General features: G+C 53.3%; 1 protein-coding gene across 1 annotated transcript; it reads left to right on the top strand.

The window, feature by feature from the left end:
- Positions 1–463: 463 nt before the first annotated feature.
- LOC117005057 (serine/threonine-protein kinase pim-3-like) lies at positions 464–3,811 on the top strand. The gene is given in 6 exon segments (XM_033076285.1): positions 464–749; positions 752–919; positions 1,132–1,308; positions 3,312–3,444; positions 3,599–3,651; positions 3,768–3,811. Coding segments are annotated over 6 exon segments (861 nt in total).
- The last annotated feature ends 15,659 nt before the right edge of the window (positions 3,812–19,470 follow it).

Genomic DNA, 19,470 nt, shown 5'->3' with positions numbered 1-19,470 from the left:
GGCGGCTCAGGAAGCAGCAGCGCCCGGGGCGGGCGGGTGCCCCGGGCAGAATGGCGAGAGCGCGGTGCCGGCCGCACGGGCGGAGAAACCTCCCCTGGAGCAGCTCTACCGGCTGGGCCCGCTGCTGGGGAGCGGCGGCTGCGGCAGAGTTTACGCCGGGACCCGGCTCGCCGACGGCGCCCCGGTAAGAGACGGGGCCGGCTCGAAGGGGGCAGGGAGGCGGCGGGCGGCGAGCTAAGAGCTGAGCCCACCGCTCGCCTTGGCTTGCAGGTGGCCATCAAAGGAGTGCCCCGCGATTGCATCTGGGAGTGGGCGCGGCTGGTGAGTGAGCGGGGCCAGCGGGAGCAGCTGGTGGGGCGTGCCGGGCGGGGCTAAGGCCAGGCCCAGCAGGGTGGGAGCCGGGACGCTGAGAGAGGAGTGAGCGTGGAGGGAGTGGGGGCCGCGCAGCGTCCCGGGCTGGGCAATGGCGAGCTGTGGCAGGGCTGGGCACGGGGTACCAAAGGCGCGGCGCAGCATCGGCCTCGCTGACGGCATCGCGCTCCCCCCACAGCACGACGACGCCCTTGTGCCCATGGAGCTGGTGCTGCTCTCCATGGTGTCGTGCCCTGGTTTCCGCGGCGTCGTGCAGCTCTTGGACTGGTTTGAGCTGCCCGACGGCTTTGCCCTGGTCATGGAATGTCTGGAGCTCTGCCGGGACCTCTGGCACCTGCTGCACACAGGGGAGTTCCTGCCAGAGCCAGTGGCGAGGGGCTGTTCCTCCAGGTGCTGCAGGCCGTGCGGCACTGCACCAGCCACGGCGTGCTGCACCACGACATCAAGGCCGAGAACATCCTCATTGACCTGGCCACCAGCGAGGCAAAGCTCATTGACTTTGGCTGCGGCACCATCCTCCAGGACACCTTCTACACCCACATGGCAGGTGAGCCCAAAGCCGGGGCCCAGCCGGGCAGCGAAGCTTCTCCCCTTTGGTGGCACAGGGGAAAGACACAGGGAGGGAGGGAGGGAGGGGAATCCCTCTTCAGCCGGCTGCAGCCAAGTTGCTTTTTGGCGGGGGCAGGGGCTGGCTGTTGTGGAGCTGGCTGGGAGGGTGGGAGCAGCATCGGCCTGATGAGCTGTGCCCGTGTCCCATAGGAACGTGGGAGTACTTCCCACCGGAGTGGATCCTCTTTGGCTGCTACCACGGCCAGCCAGCCACCATCTGGACCCTGGGCATCCTGCTCTATCAGCTGGTGTGCAGGCACCTTCCCTTTAAAATCAGAGAGGACATCGTCCGGAACCAGCTCTTCTTCCCTCCCCGGGTGTCTCAAGGTGGGCATGTGCCTTCAAGGCAAGGGAGCAAGAATGGGTTTGGGACTGGGCAGCTGGCACATAAGCATCCTGCTCTTGCAGCTAGGGAGGAGGTTGATCTCCTGGGCTTAGCTGGAGGATGCAGCACGTGCGCTTCTGTGCTGCCCTCCTCCAAAAGGGAGGATGGATGGGAAGCTTTGGGTGCAGCTCCGAGCACTCCTAGTGTGACGTGGGCACCGTGGAATCTGGGAGAGCGTGGACAGGAGCTGACCAGTGGTTTCTGGTTTCTCCCTGCAGAGTGCCAGCACCTCATCAGGTGGTGTTTATCTGTGACAGGCGGCGACCTCTTTTATGGTCTGAGGTCGCTTACCTGTACAGTAAAGGGTGGTCTAAGAGTTCTTATTTTGCAGGCAGGGCGCAGCAGGGCACGAAAGAAGACTCGAGAGCTGTTGTTCTGAGGTTTCCAAGGTCGTTTATTCTTCCTTATCTAAGGAATTTTCTGTCTACCTTACAGCGGTCCACTCTGCAACTCATCCAAGGCTGTTCTCTTGCCCTCTGGGGCAGGACTTATCTTTTATACTCTAATTTACGTCTACTTTATTTACAATTAATCACCAATACTTTATACCCACTTTACACCGAGCAGTTTTCCCTTCACCAATCCCGAGTCGGCATCCCGACCCAGAAGATGGATGCCATGAAGAAGAAGAAGAATTTCTTACTACGCCACAAATCCTCCATCTTGTGTCCAAAAACCCCTTAATATAAACAATCTTTAAAACCTTATTTTTCTACCTTCTAACACATCAATTTACACTCTACTTATTTCTGTGACTCTGTAATTCTGTATATAAAGATGGTAATTTCTCCCAGGGACTTAGATCGAACTCACAGAGATTTCTGGCACCTTGCCAAGGCTTCTGAGCCCCCTGTACAGGCTCCAGGGAAGCCAGGGGAATACCCTGGGTTCCCACATTTATCCATGGACCCTGCAGACAGGCCATGTCTGGAAGACCTTTGTGAGCATCCTTGGCTGCAGCAGCCCCACCTGGCCCAGGAGGCAGCAGAGATCCATCCCTCTGCACAGTAGGATCCAGGAGCAGCCCAGCACGTCCCAGCTGCTGGCATCTCGTGGCACTCCAAGAAATGCCCAGAGCGTTTCCCTGTGGCTGCAGCATGGAGCAGAGAGCGTGGCTGAGGAGATGCTTCCACGGGTCCCCTGCGAGTTGTGGAGGGGGCGGCTCAGGACTTCCCGTCCTATTGGAGAAGTCGTTGCACAGTGCGGTGAAGTTACCACGGACTGGAGAAGGGGAAACATCCCCCTGCAGCTCAATGGCATCGTTATGTCCCCACAAGCCGAGGTACAGCTGGCGTGTTCTTCTGCAGCATGACGCGGAGCCGGAGAACGCCATCCTGGAGCTGGCCGCTGGCGGGACAAAGCCAGTGGGCTTTGCTTGCAGCCCCTTCCTGGGGGACACGCTCTGCACCCCAATGAAATCAAGATGAGTCCCCAGCTGGTGCAGGGTGCGGGGAATGCTCGTGCTTCCAGGCACAGCAGGGCTCGGCCTGGCCACGCGCCGAAGGTTCCCCGCTCGGCAGCAATGGGGAATATGAATCTTTCCGCTGCCCGTCCAGCTGCTTTTTGGCGGCACAGGGGATGGATGTTGTGGAAGGGGAGCTGGCTCCCGGCCTCGCTGACAGCTTCTGCCAGCATGCCTGGCGCGGGCAGGGGTGGGGGCAGGCAGCCTGACAAAAGCATCCATCCATGTGGATGGGGAACGGCAGAGGGGGACAGGTTCTGCTGCCCTGCCCCAACCGCTCTGCTTTGCAGGCCCTTGAGGAAGGGATGGGCTTACGGGCAGGAAAGGTGGGATTTTTCCCCACCCGTGGACAGGTTTCATTCTCTCATGGAGTGGTCGGACCCTCCCCAGGCCTGTGAAACGCTGATAACCTTTGGCCCTTTTTCTTGTTTCCAGGTCTTGTTTTGAATTGACTTTCATGCAATTGTTCTTTGTTTTTTCGAGGAAGATTGCACCTGGTGCCCAGACTGGATGGGGAAGCACCAGCACCGTCTGTGGAGTCCGTCCAGTGCCGGTGCTACCCTGGGACGGCCACAGTGTGCGGGGACATCTCCTTCAAGAAGGACGAGGACCTCACGTGAGATCGGCTCCTCTCCTGGTAGCAGGTCTCCAGAGGTGGGTACCTAGTTCCAGAGCACAGATGGCAAAAGGGCTTGGGGCAGACGGCAGCAGGCACACGGGAATCTCACTCTTGCAGCTGCTGAGGAGGTTGCTGTGCTGTGCTTAAGCAGAAGAGGTGGAGCACGGCCTGCCACGCTGTTCTCCTCCAAAAATGAGAGCATGGGTCAGGAGGTTTGGGCTCTGAGCACAGCCAGCAGCCTGGCCCACGCACAGGTTGTGGTGGGACAGAGGGAACAGGAGCCTGCTGCGACTGACTGGATTTCTGCTTTCTCTCCCCAGGCTACCAGCCCCTCATGCCCTGGAAACGGCACCACTCGGCCTGACAGTCTGTGAGGGCTAGAGGGCGGCAGGTGTTCATTTGCTGTCAAAAATAAATCTTTTTCTTGTTATCATCATCATCCGAGCATTTCTTTCATCCTTTTCCAAGCTTTTGGCCTCCCTTCTTCCATGGAAGTCTTTTTCCGCCCTTCCTCAACCACTTGGTGGCATTTGGGATGGAGGCTTAAGCAGCCTGAAAAATTCAACAATGGCTCCTGTTGCCAACTGCAGCATCCCCTTCAAGAACCCTGAGCTTCCAGCAAGGTCTGCGTGTGCCTTGCTGTCCTAGTTTAGGGCAAATTTGGGGAAAACCTCCAGAAGGAGCCCCCAGAAAACAAAACCCCCACGACTCCTCCTCCCACCACTGGGTTCAGGAAGAATTTCCTCAGAGGAAAAGTGGAAAAAACCTGTTTATTTAACAAACAAAACACTCCCCAACACAAGAAAAGAAAATGAACGGTCCCAGATTACAAAAAACTCTTTCACTGCTCTGAGAGAATGACAAACTCAGAAAATCTCTCCTGCGAGTGGTCGGCCAGTTATCGGTCTCCGGCGCTGGGGCTGACTGCTGCCGATCACAAATTGCAGACTCCCAGTGTTCCTTGGTGTTTCCCAGGTCCTGGTCTGGAACAGGTTCAGATGGTATACAGAAAGGGAAAGAAAGAAAGAACAAAAAAAAGAAAAGTCCAGGGAAAGAAATTGGACTGCCTAACTAAACTAACTAATAAGCAAAAACAAAAGCAAAAGCAAGGAAAACTAAAGTCAGCAAGCCAAGTAAGCAAGCAAAAGCCAGCCCAAGCCAGCAAACCTAGCCTCCCCTAAGCCCAGACAATGGGGGAGGGGAGCCAGCTGATAAGTAGACAAAACAAACCTTCACTTAAACAGAACACACGATTGGGGATACAAGCACCATAACATCACCCCAGGACATTCCACCCCTTATCTCCATATCGTGAGTATACTACTAAACACCATGTAAAAACTTCATCAAGTAAAACCTTCCATCTCACTTGCTCAAACCTTCGACACTTACACATTTCCTTCTATCTCACTTGCTCAGACCTTCGACACACATTTCCTTCTGTTTCATGTCTGTGTGATCTAATGTACAGACAATGGTGGTAACATTCAGCAAACAATGATATTTGTATATGAGTCTCACCCCACAATCAGATCTCCCTGAGGTACACATCGTGTTGTTCCATCTCTCTGCATTACCCACCATGTACAACCTGGTCCTTGAGCAAAGACAATCCCACGAATGGGTTTGTCTGTTCTCGGGGAAGAATTAATCCATACTGTCTTCCCTAACAAACCTCTGACATGTGCCCCTGGGACTTTATCTCCATCTACTATATTAAGGGACTCAGACTGGGCAGGACCTGCTCAGTCAGTAGAGCACCATAACGTCACCCCAGGACACTTGCAAAAGGGAGTGGCTTGCAGGGATGGAGCTGTCAACCCACTGCAAAAGCTGGGAGGAAATCAGAAGCGGCAAAATGCCCTTTTGGCTCAAAGGCCACCCAGATTCTTTATGTTTTCCCTGTACTCCAAGCTAGGCAGGCAGGGCTGGACTCCAGCAAGGTTCAAGTTCTGGGTGCTCCCTGGCATCAAAGGGATCAAGTAAACTCTTGTATGCAGTGATTCCTACTGAAGGCAAAAAGGGGATGTCGCGAGATGGGACATCCTTCTTTTCTCCTTTGTCTCCCCAGGAGCCCCTCAGAAAGAGAAATGACCCTTCCCAGGCAGCCCTTCCCTCATCCCCGGGTCTCATGTGCTCCGCAGGCTTCACTAGCTCACTAAACTCAGAGGAGCTCTTGTAATGGAATGTGCTTTGTTATCAAATCCTTCTCACTAAGTGCTTACAGACCCTGGATGCAAAGGGTTACTCGTTAGCACCTCTTCCTGTTGAGTAAACAAAGAGGAGCCCCCACAAGGCTACAGAGACAGAACAATACCAGAAGACGTGCTGGGAAAGACCACACCAGACCCTTATCAACTCCCACCAGGAGCTGGAAGCGACCCCCGAGCAACTCCTCACCCCTGCTTGCTAAAATCGCAGAGTACACCAGAAAATCAGAACGAGCAACTGCAAGAACCGGAAAATAGACTGTATAAAAACGAACTAAAACTGATTTTTGGTGCGAGCCATTGGCGGAGCAATGACTGCCTGGAAACCTAGCGCTGTTTTGCTCAGTTATCACTTGCTAAACTCACTTACTAATAAATTTTCTATGATTAATCCAAACTGGATTTTGTCACTGAGAACTCTGAGGAGTGAGAGACAGATGAGGCAGCTGCTGGGATTGTTTGGATATTGGCAGCAGTGGATTGAGAATTTTAGTGCAAAGGTGAAGTTTCTATACCAGAAATCTGGATATGCAATAGTGGATAGAAAAACCTTATCGGTAAAGGAGTCGGGCCCCCTGAGTCCTAGCTGGTCAGCGCAGGCATGCGAATTATTCACGGTAATACCGGCTTTGAAGTTACTCAAAGGAAAAGAAGGGACTAAATATACAGACTCCAAATACACCTATGGGGTAATACACACCTTTGTGAAAATTTGGGAAGAAAGGGGGCTTATAAACTCCCAAGGAAAAGCCTGCTACACGAAGCGTTAATCACAAAAGCCCTAAAGGCATTGAGAGGACTGGAGAAAATTGGGGTTGTACTATCAAAGGACATCAAAAAGGCACCTCTCCCGAGATAAGGGGAAACAATCTAGCAGACCGGGAGGCAAAATTAGCATCACTATTGACACTATCTCAGAAACCAGACACAGAAGAGTCACACCCCCAATCCCTTAGATTTCGATTTACCAACACAGAAGAAGCAAAGCTGCGGGAGATGGGAGTAGCAGAGAAAGATGGGGTTTGGGAATTGCCTGATGGGAGACAAGTAGTACCAAAAGCGATTGCTTCCAGAATTATGAGAAAGATCCATTCCACCACCCGTTGGGGAGCTCAGGCTTTGGTAGATTGCTTCGCTATAAAGTACATGTGTATTGGGGTTTATGATGTTGCTAAAGGGATAATAGGGGGATGTTTAACATGTCAGAAGGTAAATAAGCGGCAATTATGGGAACACACTCCAGGTGGCCGTAGTTTGGCTTACAAACCATTTGCTAAAATCCAAACTGACTTCACCGAACTTCCAAAGGTGGGCCGATACAAGTATCTTCTGGTAATGGTTGATCATTTGACACATTATGTCCAGGCAGTTCCGACTGCCCGCCAAACAGCAAACACAGTAGTAAAATTACTTTTTGAGAACATTATCCCGAGATATGGTTTTGGTGTTGGTATGATGGCTATGATTAGGGCCAAAAATACTTGCTGGAAGATTTATATTAATGTAACCAGACATAGGTCGAACCTGGGGTATGAGAATTTGGGAAGACAAGATTGATAGAGGGAGTTTATTCCAAATAAAAAAGGAACCTGCCCCTCCAGATCCTCTACCTGTAGGACCAAACCTTGTATTGGCTCGTCAACCAGAAGTGATTCTTGAGACAAGTACCTCCATTGTCAGTTCCAACTCCACCGAAGAAAGCAATAGTACCCCTGTAGACCTAGCTAACACCAAGCAGGGAAATAAATTATGGAATCTTATGGAGGCAAGTTTTAAAGCCCTGAACTTTACAAACCCTGATTTGACAGAACATTCCTGGCTTTGCTATGTCATCAGGCCACCCTATTATGAGGCACTGGGAGTAACTTCAAAACCACAAGGCATAAACGGGAGGAACCCTAGAGAATGCACATGGGGTGGTGGAAAGGAGGGGATTACAATGGAATATGTAACGGGTAAGGGGAGATGTATTGGAAAAGTACTCAGAGATAAAGCACATCTATGTGGAGCACTAACGAGCATTAAAGGACGTAAAAGTCCCGCGGATTGGTTGGTAGCAGCTAAAAATGCCAAGTGGATTTGCTCGGTGACAGGTCTGACCCCTTCATCTCCCTCCATAACTTTGATGAAACTGAAGAATATTGTATACAGGTCACAATAACACCTAGAATAATATACCACCCCGAAGCGGCGATGTGCGATGCCTATGACGGACTAACCAACAGAACACACAAAAGGGAGCCCTTCACTGCCCTAACAATAGCGACCTTGATGACTCTAGGACTCGCAGGGGCAGGTACAGGGATAACTTCCCTTGTACGGCAAAACCAGGGATTCCAAGCACTCAGACAAGCGGTAGATGAGGATTTTGTGTGAATAGAAAAGTCTATCACAGCACTCCGGGAATCATTGCAATCCTTATCTGAAGTAGTGCTCCAAAATAGGAGGGGACTAGACCTAATCTTCCTACAACAAGGGGGCCTCTGTGTCGCATTAAGGGAGGAATGTTGTGTATATGCAGACCATACAGAGGTGGCTCAAAACTCCATGGAAAAATTGAAAGAAGGGCTAGAAAAACGAAAGAGAGAATGAGAAATGCAGCAAAGCTGGTACGAATCCTGGTTTAACCATTCCCCTTGGTTAACTACCTTACTCTCCACACTAACAGGACCACTGATACTGTTAATATTGGGATTAACCTTTGGACCATGTATTTTTGACAAAGTTATCTCCATTGTAAAAGGAAGATTAGAGGCAGCTCATTTGATGCTAATTAGAGCACAATACGAACCCCTTAAGGAAGTTAAAACTGAAGAAACAGCAATATTAGAAAATGCCCGGGAGGTATTAATCAGATTTGATAAACAAAATGGGAACTCAAAAGAGGGGGGAATTGTAATGGAATGTGCTTTGTTATCAAATCTTGTTCAGTAAGTGCTTACAGACCCTGAATGCAAAGGGTTACTCGTTAGCACCTCTTCCTGTTGAGTAAACAAAGAGGAGCCCCCACAAGGCTACAGAGACAGAACAATACCAGAGGACGTGCTGAGAAAGAGGACCACACCAGACCCTTATCAACTCCCACCAGGAGGTGGAAGCGACCCCCGAGCAACTCCTCACCCCTGCTTGCTAAAATCGCAGAGTACACAGCAAATCAGAACGAGCAACTGCAAGAACCGGAAAATAGACTGTGTAAAAACGAACTAAAACTGCTTTTTGGTGCGAGCCATTGGTGGAGCAATGACTCCGTGGCTGCCCAGCGCTGTTTTGCTCAGTTATCGCTTACTAAATTTGCTTAGTAATAAATTTTCAATGATTAATCTAAACTGGCTTCTCCGATTTTTCGCGAGTATCTATAACACTTCTGCTGTCACTTCCTTATGTACCCGTCCCTGGCCCTATGTCCAAGCGGATTCGCAGCATCTGTTTGTACAGACTCTTTGCTGTTGTTCCTCCCATGGGGGTCCCCCGTTTCGGGGCCATTCCCCCTGGAGCAGGGTGTCCCCCCTTGGTGCAGCCCCGCCCCTGGGGCAGCGCTCAGCCAATGAGAGCGCGCGGCGCTGATGACTCAGCAGTGTCCAGGCAGACCCGCAGCTCCCAGCGTTCCCCACCTGGACCCCACCTGCGCCCCCCGGGCCCCAGCGCCCCCCGCCAGGGGAATTTGGGGAGGTGGGAGGGGGGCAGCGCCAAGGCCGGGCCCCCCCGCGCTGTGGTGGCGGGAGCGGCTGCAGTGGGGACCGAGTGCGGGCGGGAGCGGCCGAGAGCCCAGCGCTGCCCCAGGCCGAGCTGCCCCAGCTCCATCCCTGCCCCTCGGCTGGGATGCTGTGGGTTTGGGGGGAAGAGGGAGCCGGCAGTGGGTGCTGGGCCTGGGGGCAGCAGGAGAAGGGAAGGAGCAGCAGGGTTGAAGAACAAAATGGTCAGAACGATGCACGTGGGAGGAGTAGTTGGGAATGCGCAGGTGAAGGAGGAGTAGTAGGAAGAAGAGGAGTGTGAGGAAGAGCAGGGACACAGGAGATGGAGGAGGGGGAGGAGGAGCAGAAACAGGAAGCAGCACAAGGTTTCACCCCTGCCTGTAGCTGCAGCCTCCCCCCAGCCCCAGGAGTGTTACTCCCCGCCACATGCGGCAGGTGACTGTAGAGGGGGATCCACCATTTTCAGAGGGCTGAATCTTGGTGTTTCTGAGCTTTACAGGGATAAACGTTCTTGTCTTGGTGTTCTGCAGGGCCTGATTGTATTTTGGAGGGGGTTTTGGCTAAATCTTGATGTTTGGGAGGTTTTTATCTGTGTCTTGATGTTTGGAGAATTTTTTGGCTCAATCTTAGTGTTTGGTGGTCCTTACAGACACACGATGCCCAATGACTTCCTGAGATGAACTGAGGGAAGGAGGAACCCCCAGCTGAAGGCCCTCTCCTCTTGTTTTTACCCCAATCAAGGATTTCCATTCCCATTCTGTGGGTGGATGGAGGAGGAAAAGCCCCGGAGATCCCTCTCGAGGAGGGGCTGCAAACCCAGCCCAGGGAGCTGTGAGGAGGAAAGACCCTCCCTGAGCCAGGAAGGCGGCCGGAGATCCAGGCAGAGCTCAGAGCTGGTGGAGAAGCCTCCTGGAGGGGAGAAGCCCCACAAGTGCTTGGAATGTGGGAAGGGTTTCAGCTACAGCTCCATCTGATCCTGGCACCAGAGGATCCACACTGGGGAGAAGCCCTATGAGTGTGGGAAATGTGGGAAGAGCTTCAGGACATTAACTCATCTGATGGTGCACCAGGTGACCCACACAGGAGAACGGCCCTACACCTGCTTGGAATGTGGGAAGAGCTTTGGCCAGAGTTCCACCCTGAGAAGACACCAGCTCATCCACACTGAGGAGAGGCCCTACGAGTGTCCTGATGTGTGGGAAGAGGTTTCACACCAGCTCCCATCGCCTCAGACATGAGCGAATTCACACAGAGGAGAGGCCCTTCCGCTGCCCCGACTGCAGGAAGGGATTCAAACGCAACTCCCATCTCATCAGGCACCGGCGCATCCACACCGGGGAGAGGCCCTATGAGTGTCCTGAGTGTGGGAAGAGCTTCTCCAGGAGCTCTCACTTGACCCGACACCAACGGAGGCACCACTAAGGGAAGCTCTGTGAGTGCCCTGAGTGTGGGAAGAGCTTCGTGCTCTGCTCCAGCTCCATCCCCCATGGGAGGATCGGTGTTGGATGATCCCCAGTGACCCCCGTTGGGCAGAGCCCTGGTGATCTGTGTTTCTGATGATTCCTGGTTTGTGGGGGGAAGGGGTTGGAGAGCTTTCATTGACTTCTCCTTGTCGTGCTGTGATTTGCTTGGTAATAAATTCCCTCCCTGTGCCCAGGCTGGGTCTGTTGTTCCCGTTGCGGTGCTCGGAGCGAGATCTCTCCTGTTCCTTCTCTCAACTCCCGGGCCTCTCCTCAGCCAATCAGACAATGCGATGAAGAAGATTCAGCCAATCAGAGAGAGCAGCTCTGATGACTCACCGGTTGCCGGGCAGACCCGCAGCACCCAGTGTTCCCCACCTGGACCCCACCCTCCCGCCCAATCACGATCCCCCCGCGGGGTCCCCCCAGGTAATGGAACTGATCTGCCCAGTCGCCCTAGTAAGTGGAACTGGGTCAGACTGGGAAGGTTTATTGGGAATACTGGGAGCAGCTGGGCTGGTGTAGAATTACAGCAGGACTGGGGGAACAGATGACCACCCCAAAGTCAAGCACGGGGATGGGGGAGTTGGGGGTCCTGGCTGGGCCTGAGGCCACGGGGAGGGGCTGAGGCCGCTGCGGGCTCGGGAGCTCTGTGGGCAGAGAAAAGGGGCTGACACCGGGCTGGGGGTTCCAGGGGGAGCAAACACTGCTCTGAGGGAGGGGGTACATGACCCCTTGGGACCCTCCTCCCTCACCTTCTTGCACTGGTAGAAGTCGAGCCCCAGGCCAGGAAGGCAAAGGCCCGACACGGAGTCCCGATCCCCATCAGCACCTTGCTGCAGGCGGCGTCCGACAGCATCTCTGAGGGTCCGCAGGGTTCAGGATCCCTCCGAAACTCTCACACACACCCCAAGCCCCTCCAAGCACCCTCCCAATCGCCTCTGACCCACCCAAGACCTCCTGATACCTCCTCCCAATCTCTTCCCAGCCTCCCCAGGACCCCCCAAAGCCCCTCCTGTCCCTCTTAGGATCCCATAACACCCTCCCAGTTGCCCTCCACCACCCCAGGACCCCCCAAACCCTCTCCCAGTCTCTTCCCAGCCCCACCGGGACTCACCAAGATCCTCCCAGTCTCTTCCAGCACAACCAACCTCATTCCAGCCCTGCTTTCTAATCCCTGATCTTTTTCCAGCCCCTCCAGGCTCACTCAAATTCCTCCCAGTTACACCGAGGGCCCCCAAAGTCCCTCCCAGTGTCCACCAGGACCCCCGGAACCCCATCCCACGCTCTCCAGCCTCCTGCAAACTCCTCAGTCATTCTAGACTCCTGAACATCTCTCCCAGTTTATTCCAGGCTCTCTCACGCTCCCTCCCAGATACTCCCAGCACACCTCAATCCCTCTCCAAGGTCCCCCAGACCTCCACTGTCTCTCCCATTGCCCCAATCCACTCCACTCTCCCTGTGTTCCTCCACTCTCTCCAAATTCATTCCCACTTCCTCTCAGTGCCACACCAGCCCTCTCCCATCTCTCCCAGTTCCCCCCAGCTGATCCCAGTGTGTCCTCGCTCTCCCAGTGCCCCCCAGCAGCCCTTCTCCCACTCCTTCCCCATCCCTCCCCCATCCCTTCTTTCGCCCCTTCCTCGTCCTTCCTCTTCCATCTCTTCCTCCACTCTTTACTCATCCCTCCTCCTCCTCGTCCATCCCTTCTCCCTGGGGCTGGCCAGGGTGGTCCCGGTGCCTTTAGGGGTTCGCTGGGTTCTATGCTAGGGTTCAGGTGCCATCCCAGAGTGGAGTGACACGGGGGGACACACGGTGTCCCCATTCCCGTTACTATCTGGGGCCTGTTCTGCCCCCCCCAATCAGGCCCCCCCTGAGGAGTTCTCCCCAAGTCCCTTCCCAGTGCCCCTTAAAAATCAGGACCGGGGTGAACTGGGAAGATTTATTTGGAACACTGGGAGCAGCCGGCTGGGGACAGAATGACAGCAGGGCTGGGGGTGACACATGACCCCCCCAAAATCAGCATGGGGACGGAGCGAGGGGTCCCGGCCGGGCCCGAGGCCACGGGGAGGGGCTGTGCCACCACCGGGAAAGGAATGTGATGGAATGTGAATGGCTGGGATGGACTGGGGCAGACTGGGACACCAGGATGCACTGAGACCTGGACCAGAAACGGGGCAGTACCAGATTTGGGGCACCAGGGAGTACACTAGGATATACTGAGATACACGGGGACCACGCTGAGGGCTACTGGGAACATGCTGAGGGGAACTGGGTGCTGCTGGGATTTACTGGGCATGGTTGGGATCATACTGGGACTGACTGGAATCATCCTGGGAGTGACTGGAATGATGGTATTGGTGAAAAGGTGCAATTGGAAAAATGCAGGAGGCAACTGGGATCACACTGAGAGCAGCTGGCCCATGCTGGAGTCACACTGGGATCATACTGGGACTGACAGGGTCATACTTGGAGTGACTGGCATAGTACTGGGAGTGTCTGGAAGTTACTGGGATCACGCTTGGAGAAACTGGGACCATGATGGGGGCAAATGGTATCCTAGCAGGAGTGACTGGGTTCATACTGAAAGTGACTGGGGCCATACTGAACTCCTCCTGGAAGGGACTGACAGTGAAAGGAACCATACAGGGCATGACTAGGAGAAACTGGGACCATGTTGGAGGCAATTGGGACCTTATTGGGATTGCCTGGGAACATAAAAGCTTGAATGGAGTTTTTATCCCATGACATTCCCAGGGAGCAGTGGCAGCTCTGCGCCCCCAGCCCAGGGTTTGGATCAGGGGAACGGCTGCAGCACCTTTGGGGCACAGCCCAGGGCTGGGGGGCTCCTCCCCCCACTTCATTTTCTCTCCCCTATTCCAATCATCCCCTCCCATTCAAATCCCCTGCATTCACATTTTCTCCCCACAATTAAAGTTTCTTTGCCCCAATTAAACTTTTCTCCCCAGTTAGGCTCTGAGCCCCTTCCCACCCCTGGCTCCTCCCAGCAGGACCTGGCCAGAACCTTCTGGAAACAGGAACTGGAAAGAGTTAAAAAATTCATCATTATTTCCTTGGTTTCTGGAGGATTTTCCTGTGGCTTTCCTGCAGAAAGCCCTTCCATTCCAAGCGATGGGTGAGGGCTCCCCTCAGGCTCCACCCCCTTTCCAATCCCTTTTTCCAGCTCTTTTCCTCAGTGGACCCAAACCTGCGGATTTTGGGGGATGGGAGGGGTCGCTCTGCTCGGGGGTCTCAGAGGTGCCCCAGGGAGGCCCCGAGGCCCCAGCGTGGCTCCCTCCGGCCCCCTGGAGCATTTGGAATCTCCAACTCTCAGCCAGCGCTGTCTGTGGGATTCAATCCCCCCTGCAGGGTTTTCCCCCAGACCGGGTTTATTTCCAGAGGGGTTTGTGCTTTCCCTTCCAGCCGGGGCCTGATAGCACCGGAGCGGCCGCGGGTGCTGGGGCAGGAAGGGCTGTGGGATGGCACCTCCCAACAAACCTCCGGGAGGGGGACAAGGGATGGGGGGTAACAGAGAATAAACACGGGATTATAGATTTAAAAAAAAAAAAAAGGCAGAGCTGCTTCTCCTGGGACTTTGGGTTTCTTGTCCAAGTTCCGAGCTGGATCTGAGCCAGAAACTAGTGCATGGGACAGACATTGCTGCTGAAGGGCTTCATAGTGCCAAAACTAAAATGTCGAGTATCTAGAAATATCAAGTAACACCCCGAGGTTATGGGAGTCCCAGCGCCCACACTGGATTCCCTCATTTGAAGCTGAAAGCAGAGCTCCACTTGTGACTCTGCTTTGTAACGATGAATGTAAAAATTCCACACAGCTCCCAGTTCCCTCCCTCCTCTGCCCAGCGGTGCAGGAAGGGATGGGGGTTACGGCCAGTTCGTGCCGCTGCTTCCCCCTCAGGGACAGGAATCCTTGCCCTGCTCCAGGGCGTGGGGTCCCTTCCATGGGGTCAGTCCGTGCCCTGTCCAGCGGGGGTCCCTCCCCACCCGTGCGGTCACTCAGGGCCCAGCCCTGAGGCGCGGGGCAGCCGCGCTCCGGCCCCGTCAGCGGCAGCGCCCGTTCCTGCCGGGCAGGAGCGGCAGAAGGAGCCGGGCGGCGGCGGGGGCTCAATCCCGTCAGGAGGAAGAAGAGGAAGGGGCTGGGACTGCTTGTGGTGTCCGATCCCCAGGGAGCAGCAGGGAGGCCGCCCCCTGTCAGATCTGCCTCAAGGGGTTTGTGCCACCCCGTGTCCCTGAAGGAGTCGATCAGCAAGACGGGCGAGGTGGGAACGAAAGGAGAGACTAAAATGCGGAGAAGAGACTGAAATGCAATCAGAGAGCTGCGCCAAGGGCATTTCCCCCGCCCGCATCTGAAGGAAGCTCGAGTGGGTGGTGAATAGAATAAAATACAGAGAATAGAGTAAAACAGAATAAAAAGTTGTGCTGGAGACCCCCTGCGCCCGGTGTCACTGAAGAGCCGCGTCGCGGGATGGGCAAGGTTGGGTGCCCCAGAAGGGGAGCGTCGGGGTGGGTGGAAGATGTGAAAAGAATTGAACAGAGAATAGCATAAAATACAAGAAAAGAGCCGCACCGAGGGTTCCCCACTGCCCTTGTGTGGTGGAAGAGCCGCACCGAGAGCGGCGAGAAGCAGCAATCATAGAGAATAGAATAAAAAATTAAAAAAAACCCGCACCAGCAGTTACTGCCATCCGACACGATAAGAGCCACCCTGAAGTTTTGTCGGGGCAGCATCGGGGTGTCTCGGGGCCCCCGTGTTACTGAAGGAGCCGCAGTGAGGGACGGGCGGGGCGCGGCCTGGATCGAGCCCCTTGAGCTGCGCAATGAGCGGTGACTCCGCGGGACCGCGGCGGCGCCGAGCGGGGGCAGCCGGAGCCGGGAAAACGGCTTTGAGTTGCAGGGACTGGTGTTGCTGGTGTTCCAAACCAGCTCCGCTCAGCCCTTGGGCACCACGCTAGGGCGCAAAATTTTCAGCCCAGACCACCCCCACAAGCCAGGCCCTGTGGGTCCTGCTGCCGCTACTTAGGTTCCTCGAAGCCCAGAAATGACAGAGGACACACAAGTAATACTAGAAATAATGCCAAGTAGCAGCACTTTATTACTCCCCAGTACAACCTTTTATATCCTTTTCCCGTATACATAACACCTGTGTGTCCTATTACTCTTTTGTGAGTGGTCAATACAAATCAGCATTCCGTGCTCCTTTTCCTTTAATGATGTTCACCTGCCTTACACAGCTGCACCCTATGAGGGATGCGGCTCGGTCGCAGCCCTATTCCTAATTTCTCACAATCTACTCTCTTACACAGAAACCTCTGAAAATCGATCCCAGGCACTAAAAAATCTTCTCATGCCCAGTGAGGGCCGTGGGGGTCCCTTATGAACTCCCCTCCCATCAATCCCTCCTGGGCAGTGCTGGGCATTAGCGCAGCTCCTGGGGCTTTCCCGGCACCAGCTGCTGCCACAGGGCAGGGGCTTGCCGCACTTGGGTATTATACTCGACAAATTTGGGGAGGGGAACAGCCCTAGAAACCAGGACTTTGCCCTCGGGAGCTTGGAGCTGCACAAGGGGAATAAAGGATCCCCTGCACACACCGATTCCCCCAGCAGCGCCTCTGCCCCACCAAGAACGGGGCTGTGTTTGGGATAGGTAGGATGGCTGGGATGGCGTCTGTCATGAGACAGCCACACGTTGGGATGAAGAGCTTGGGGTGATCTGGTTACTGAGGAGATTTTGGAGCACCTTGCAATCCTGAGGGATGAGTTACTGGGAGGGGGAAGTCACCTGGCTCTTGTCGAGTTATTCATGGGTCTGGGTCTTCAAAGAGACAAGAGCAGTTGTTGGTTGCTGTAAAGTTGTTTATTGCAGAAGTACATCAGTCTCGAAGGCAAAGAGTTCAGAATATTAAAGTCCAGGCTAAAGGCTTTTGGTGTAGAGTCCCAAGTAGGAAAAGCAGCAGCAGCAGCTGCCTGGCGTTTCTTCTTCTTCTGGGTGGTGATGAAGATGGTGTTCTCTCACCCCAGTACACGAGTTTTTATTTGTAAGTCATCCAATGAGCTAAAACCACGAACCTTAAAAATTCCTTCTACACGTACTAGAATCTTAATTCTAGAGTATGAGAATAGTGTCATAATTTACACATATAGTTCTCTCTATTCCCGTAAATTGTTCTATCTAGAAAATGTAATCAATGTTCTTACTAAGCTTTCATTATGTCTGTGTACTGCTTTGAAAGCAAAATCAGTGAGGGACTCCAAGTCAGAAATAGAATTTAACAGGAAAAAGAAAGGAAAAATACATGCAATAGTACAAAAGAAAAACCACTGACAGAGTCAGAACACAACCTGACAATCTGCTAGTTAGGGTGGTGGTAGCAGTCCAGATGAAGCGATTTTGTTGAAGCAGTGATCCTGAAGAAAGGTCTGGTAACTCTTGTCCTCTGGAAACCAGTGGGTAAGGGATGCCTTGGTGTTCCAAATCTCAGTTTTTATCTAGGTAGGAAGGGCTTGGCTCCTCCCCCTGGCTCGAGCATCTCACAATGGGATGATGTACAGTAATTTCACGACTATAAGGCGCACCCTTTTGACTAAAATTTTCCCCCGAACCCAGAAGTGTGCCTTATAGTCCGTGCGCCTTATCTAATGTACAAAGTTGCGACATTTGCCACCCCGGAAGTGCGAGCCCGCAACAATCCCCAACCGAGCAGAGCCCGCCCGGCGGTGGCATCAGGCCAGCACGGAGCAGCGGCAGACATAGCCCGGCCCCAGGGACGCTCCACGGAGCAGCGGCAGGCATGCCCCGGCCCCGGGGACGCTGCACGGAGTGGCAGCGGACATAGCCCGGCCTCAGGGATGCTGCATGGAGCGGCGGCGGGCGTAGCCCGGCTTCGCTGGGTATAGGCGGGCCCGGGGACCAATGGCTGCCGGATTGAGGTGGGGACTCGGCCAGCATCCGTGCGGGTGGAGCTGGGGGCGGAGCCTCACTGCAAAAAAAAAGTGCGCCTTATAGTCCGGTGTGCCTTATATGATCTACAAAGTTGCGAAATTTGCTGACTCCTGGGGGGGTGCGCCTTATAGTCCGGTGCACCTTATGGTCGTGAAATTACTGTAATTTTATCAGTTATGCAGTGGGACTCAATGGCCCATTTACAGAAGATACCTTCCTGCAGGATGGATGGTTGTGGAAAAGATAAAGAACACTGCCCCACCTGGTTTTTAACAGATGGTGATAGAATACATACTTTTGGGCTCATCTTTACATTGTAACCTAGGAAAATCTGGGGCTAAGTGTCTGAACTTTTAGCTCTCACTTTGACGCAGTTAGCAGGAATGCAAGAGAGTCATCAGTGCAATTCCAGGTCAACCCTCTTTAGCAGAGATGGTTGAGGCCTGCAGCAAAGTAGGCACACCACAACATATAGTGTCAATTGTGGAAGAAAGGATGGAAAGGGTACTCCAAGTGCAAAATGAAACTCTTGAGAAGGTTCTTGCAAATTTCAAAAAGCAGAAGAACCCCACAGAGGGACAATGTTATAAATGTAGAAATTTTGGACATTTTAAGAAAAATTGTCCTCAGCTTGCAAAAACAGGCAAGTCATCGGAGCTTTGTTCGAGATGCAGAAGAGGAAAGCATCCTGCAAGTGAGTGTTATTCACAAACAGATGTTGATGGAAAACAATTACCGATTCCGGGAAACTACATAAAGAGCGCAAATCGTCAACACGCGACGACAGAAGTAATGGCGATGACACAAGGAACAGCAGCATCACAAACAGGACAATTATCGGGGAACATCAATCAGATGCCCTCTGCAGGGCAGTTGCAGGCATCCCCTGCGACCCAGACTTATTGCCCCCCAGAGTGCAATGTTACCTGGAAACTTCAAAAGTAATATGTCTCCTATGTGAAGAGCACATGGCGATACCTACAGGAGTCAGAGGGACATCCTGGAAGAGAAAAGATTTCTTAATTTTAGGCAAAGATAGAAATAGTATCTTCGGATTAGTTATTATTCCTACAGTTCTTGCAGGAGATTGTAATGAAGAACTGACAGTTTTAGCAAAAACTCTTCGACCACCACTAACTATTCCAGAAAATACGTGGATAGCGAAAGCAATGGCTTTGCCACCTCATCCATTGGGACATCAAGTGATGGCGGTGATTGATCCAGATCATCCTTCATATAATGATCACGTAGAAGTTCATGCTACATGGGTACAACACGTAGGTCGCGACCGACCAATCATCATTTGTCGATTGACATATGGTGAAAAAACACTGGAGATCAAAGGATTGGTTGATACAGGAGCAGATGTTACGCTCGTCTCATATATTTTCTGGCCGAGAGAGTGGACTTTAAGAGTACCATTGGGTCAAATTACAGGCATAGGAGGAAGCTCCGTTTGTCTGCAAAGTGAAAGTGCAATAGTAGTCTCAGGACCAGGAGGAAAACCAGCAGTCACTCGTCCTTTCATAGTGCAAAGGCCAATCACGGTATGGGGAAGAGACCTGTTGTCACAATGGGGCATGAGACTGGAAATGGATTTTTAGTGAGGGTCACTGTGGCACTCACCACTCCAAAGTTGACTTGGAAGACTGATAAACTCATTTGGGTGGATCAGTGGCCCCTGGAGAGGAAGAAACAGTGCTT

The sequence above is a fragment of the Catharus ustulatus genome, chromosome W, assembly GCF_009819885.2.
Source record: "Catharus ustulatus isolate bCatUst1 chromosome W, bCatUst1.pri.v2, whole genome shotgun sequence".
Lineage (NCBI taxonomy): Eukaryota > Metazoa > Chordata > Aves > Passeriformes > Turdidae > Catharus > Catharus ustulatus.
Note: the sequence above shows the minus strand (reverse complement) of the source record. Positions and strands in the feature narration are given on the sequence as shown.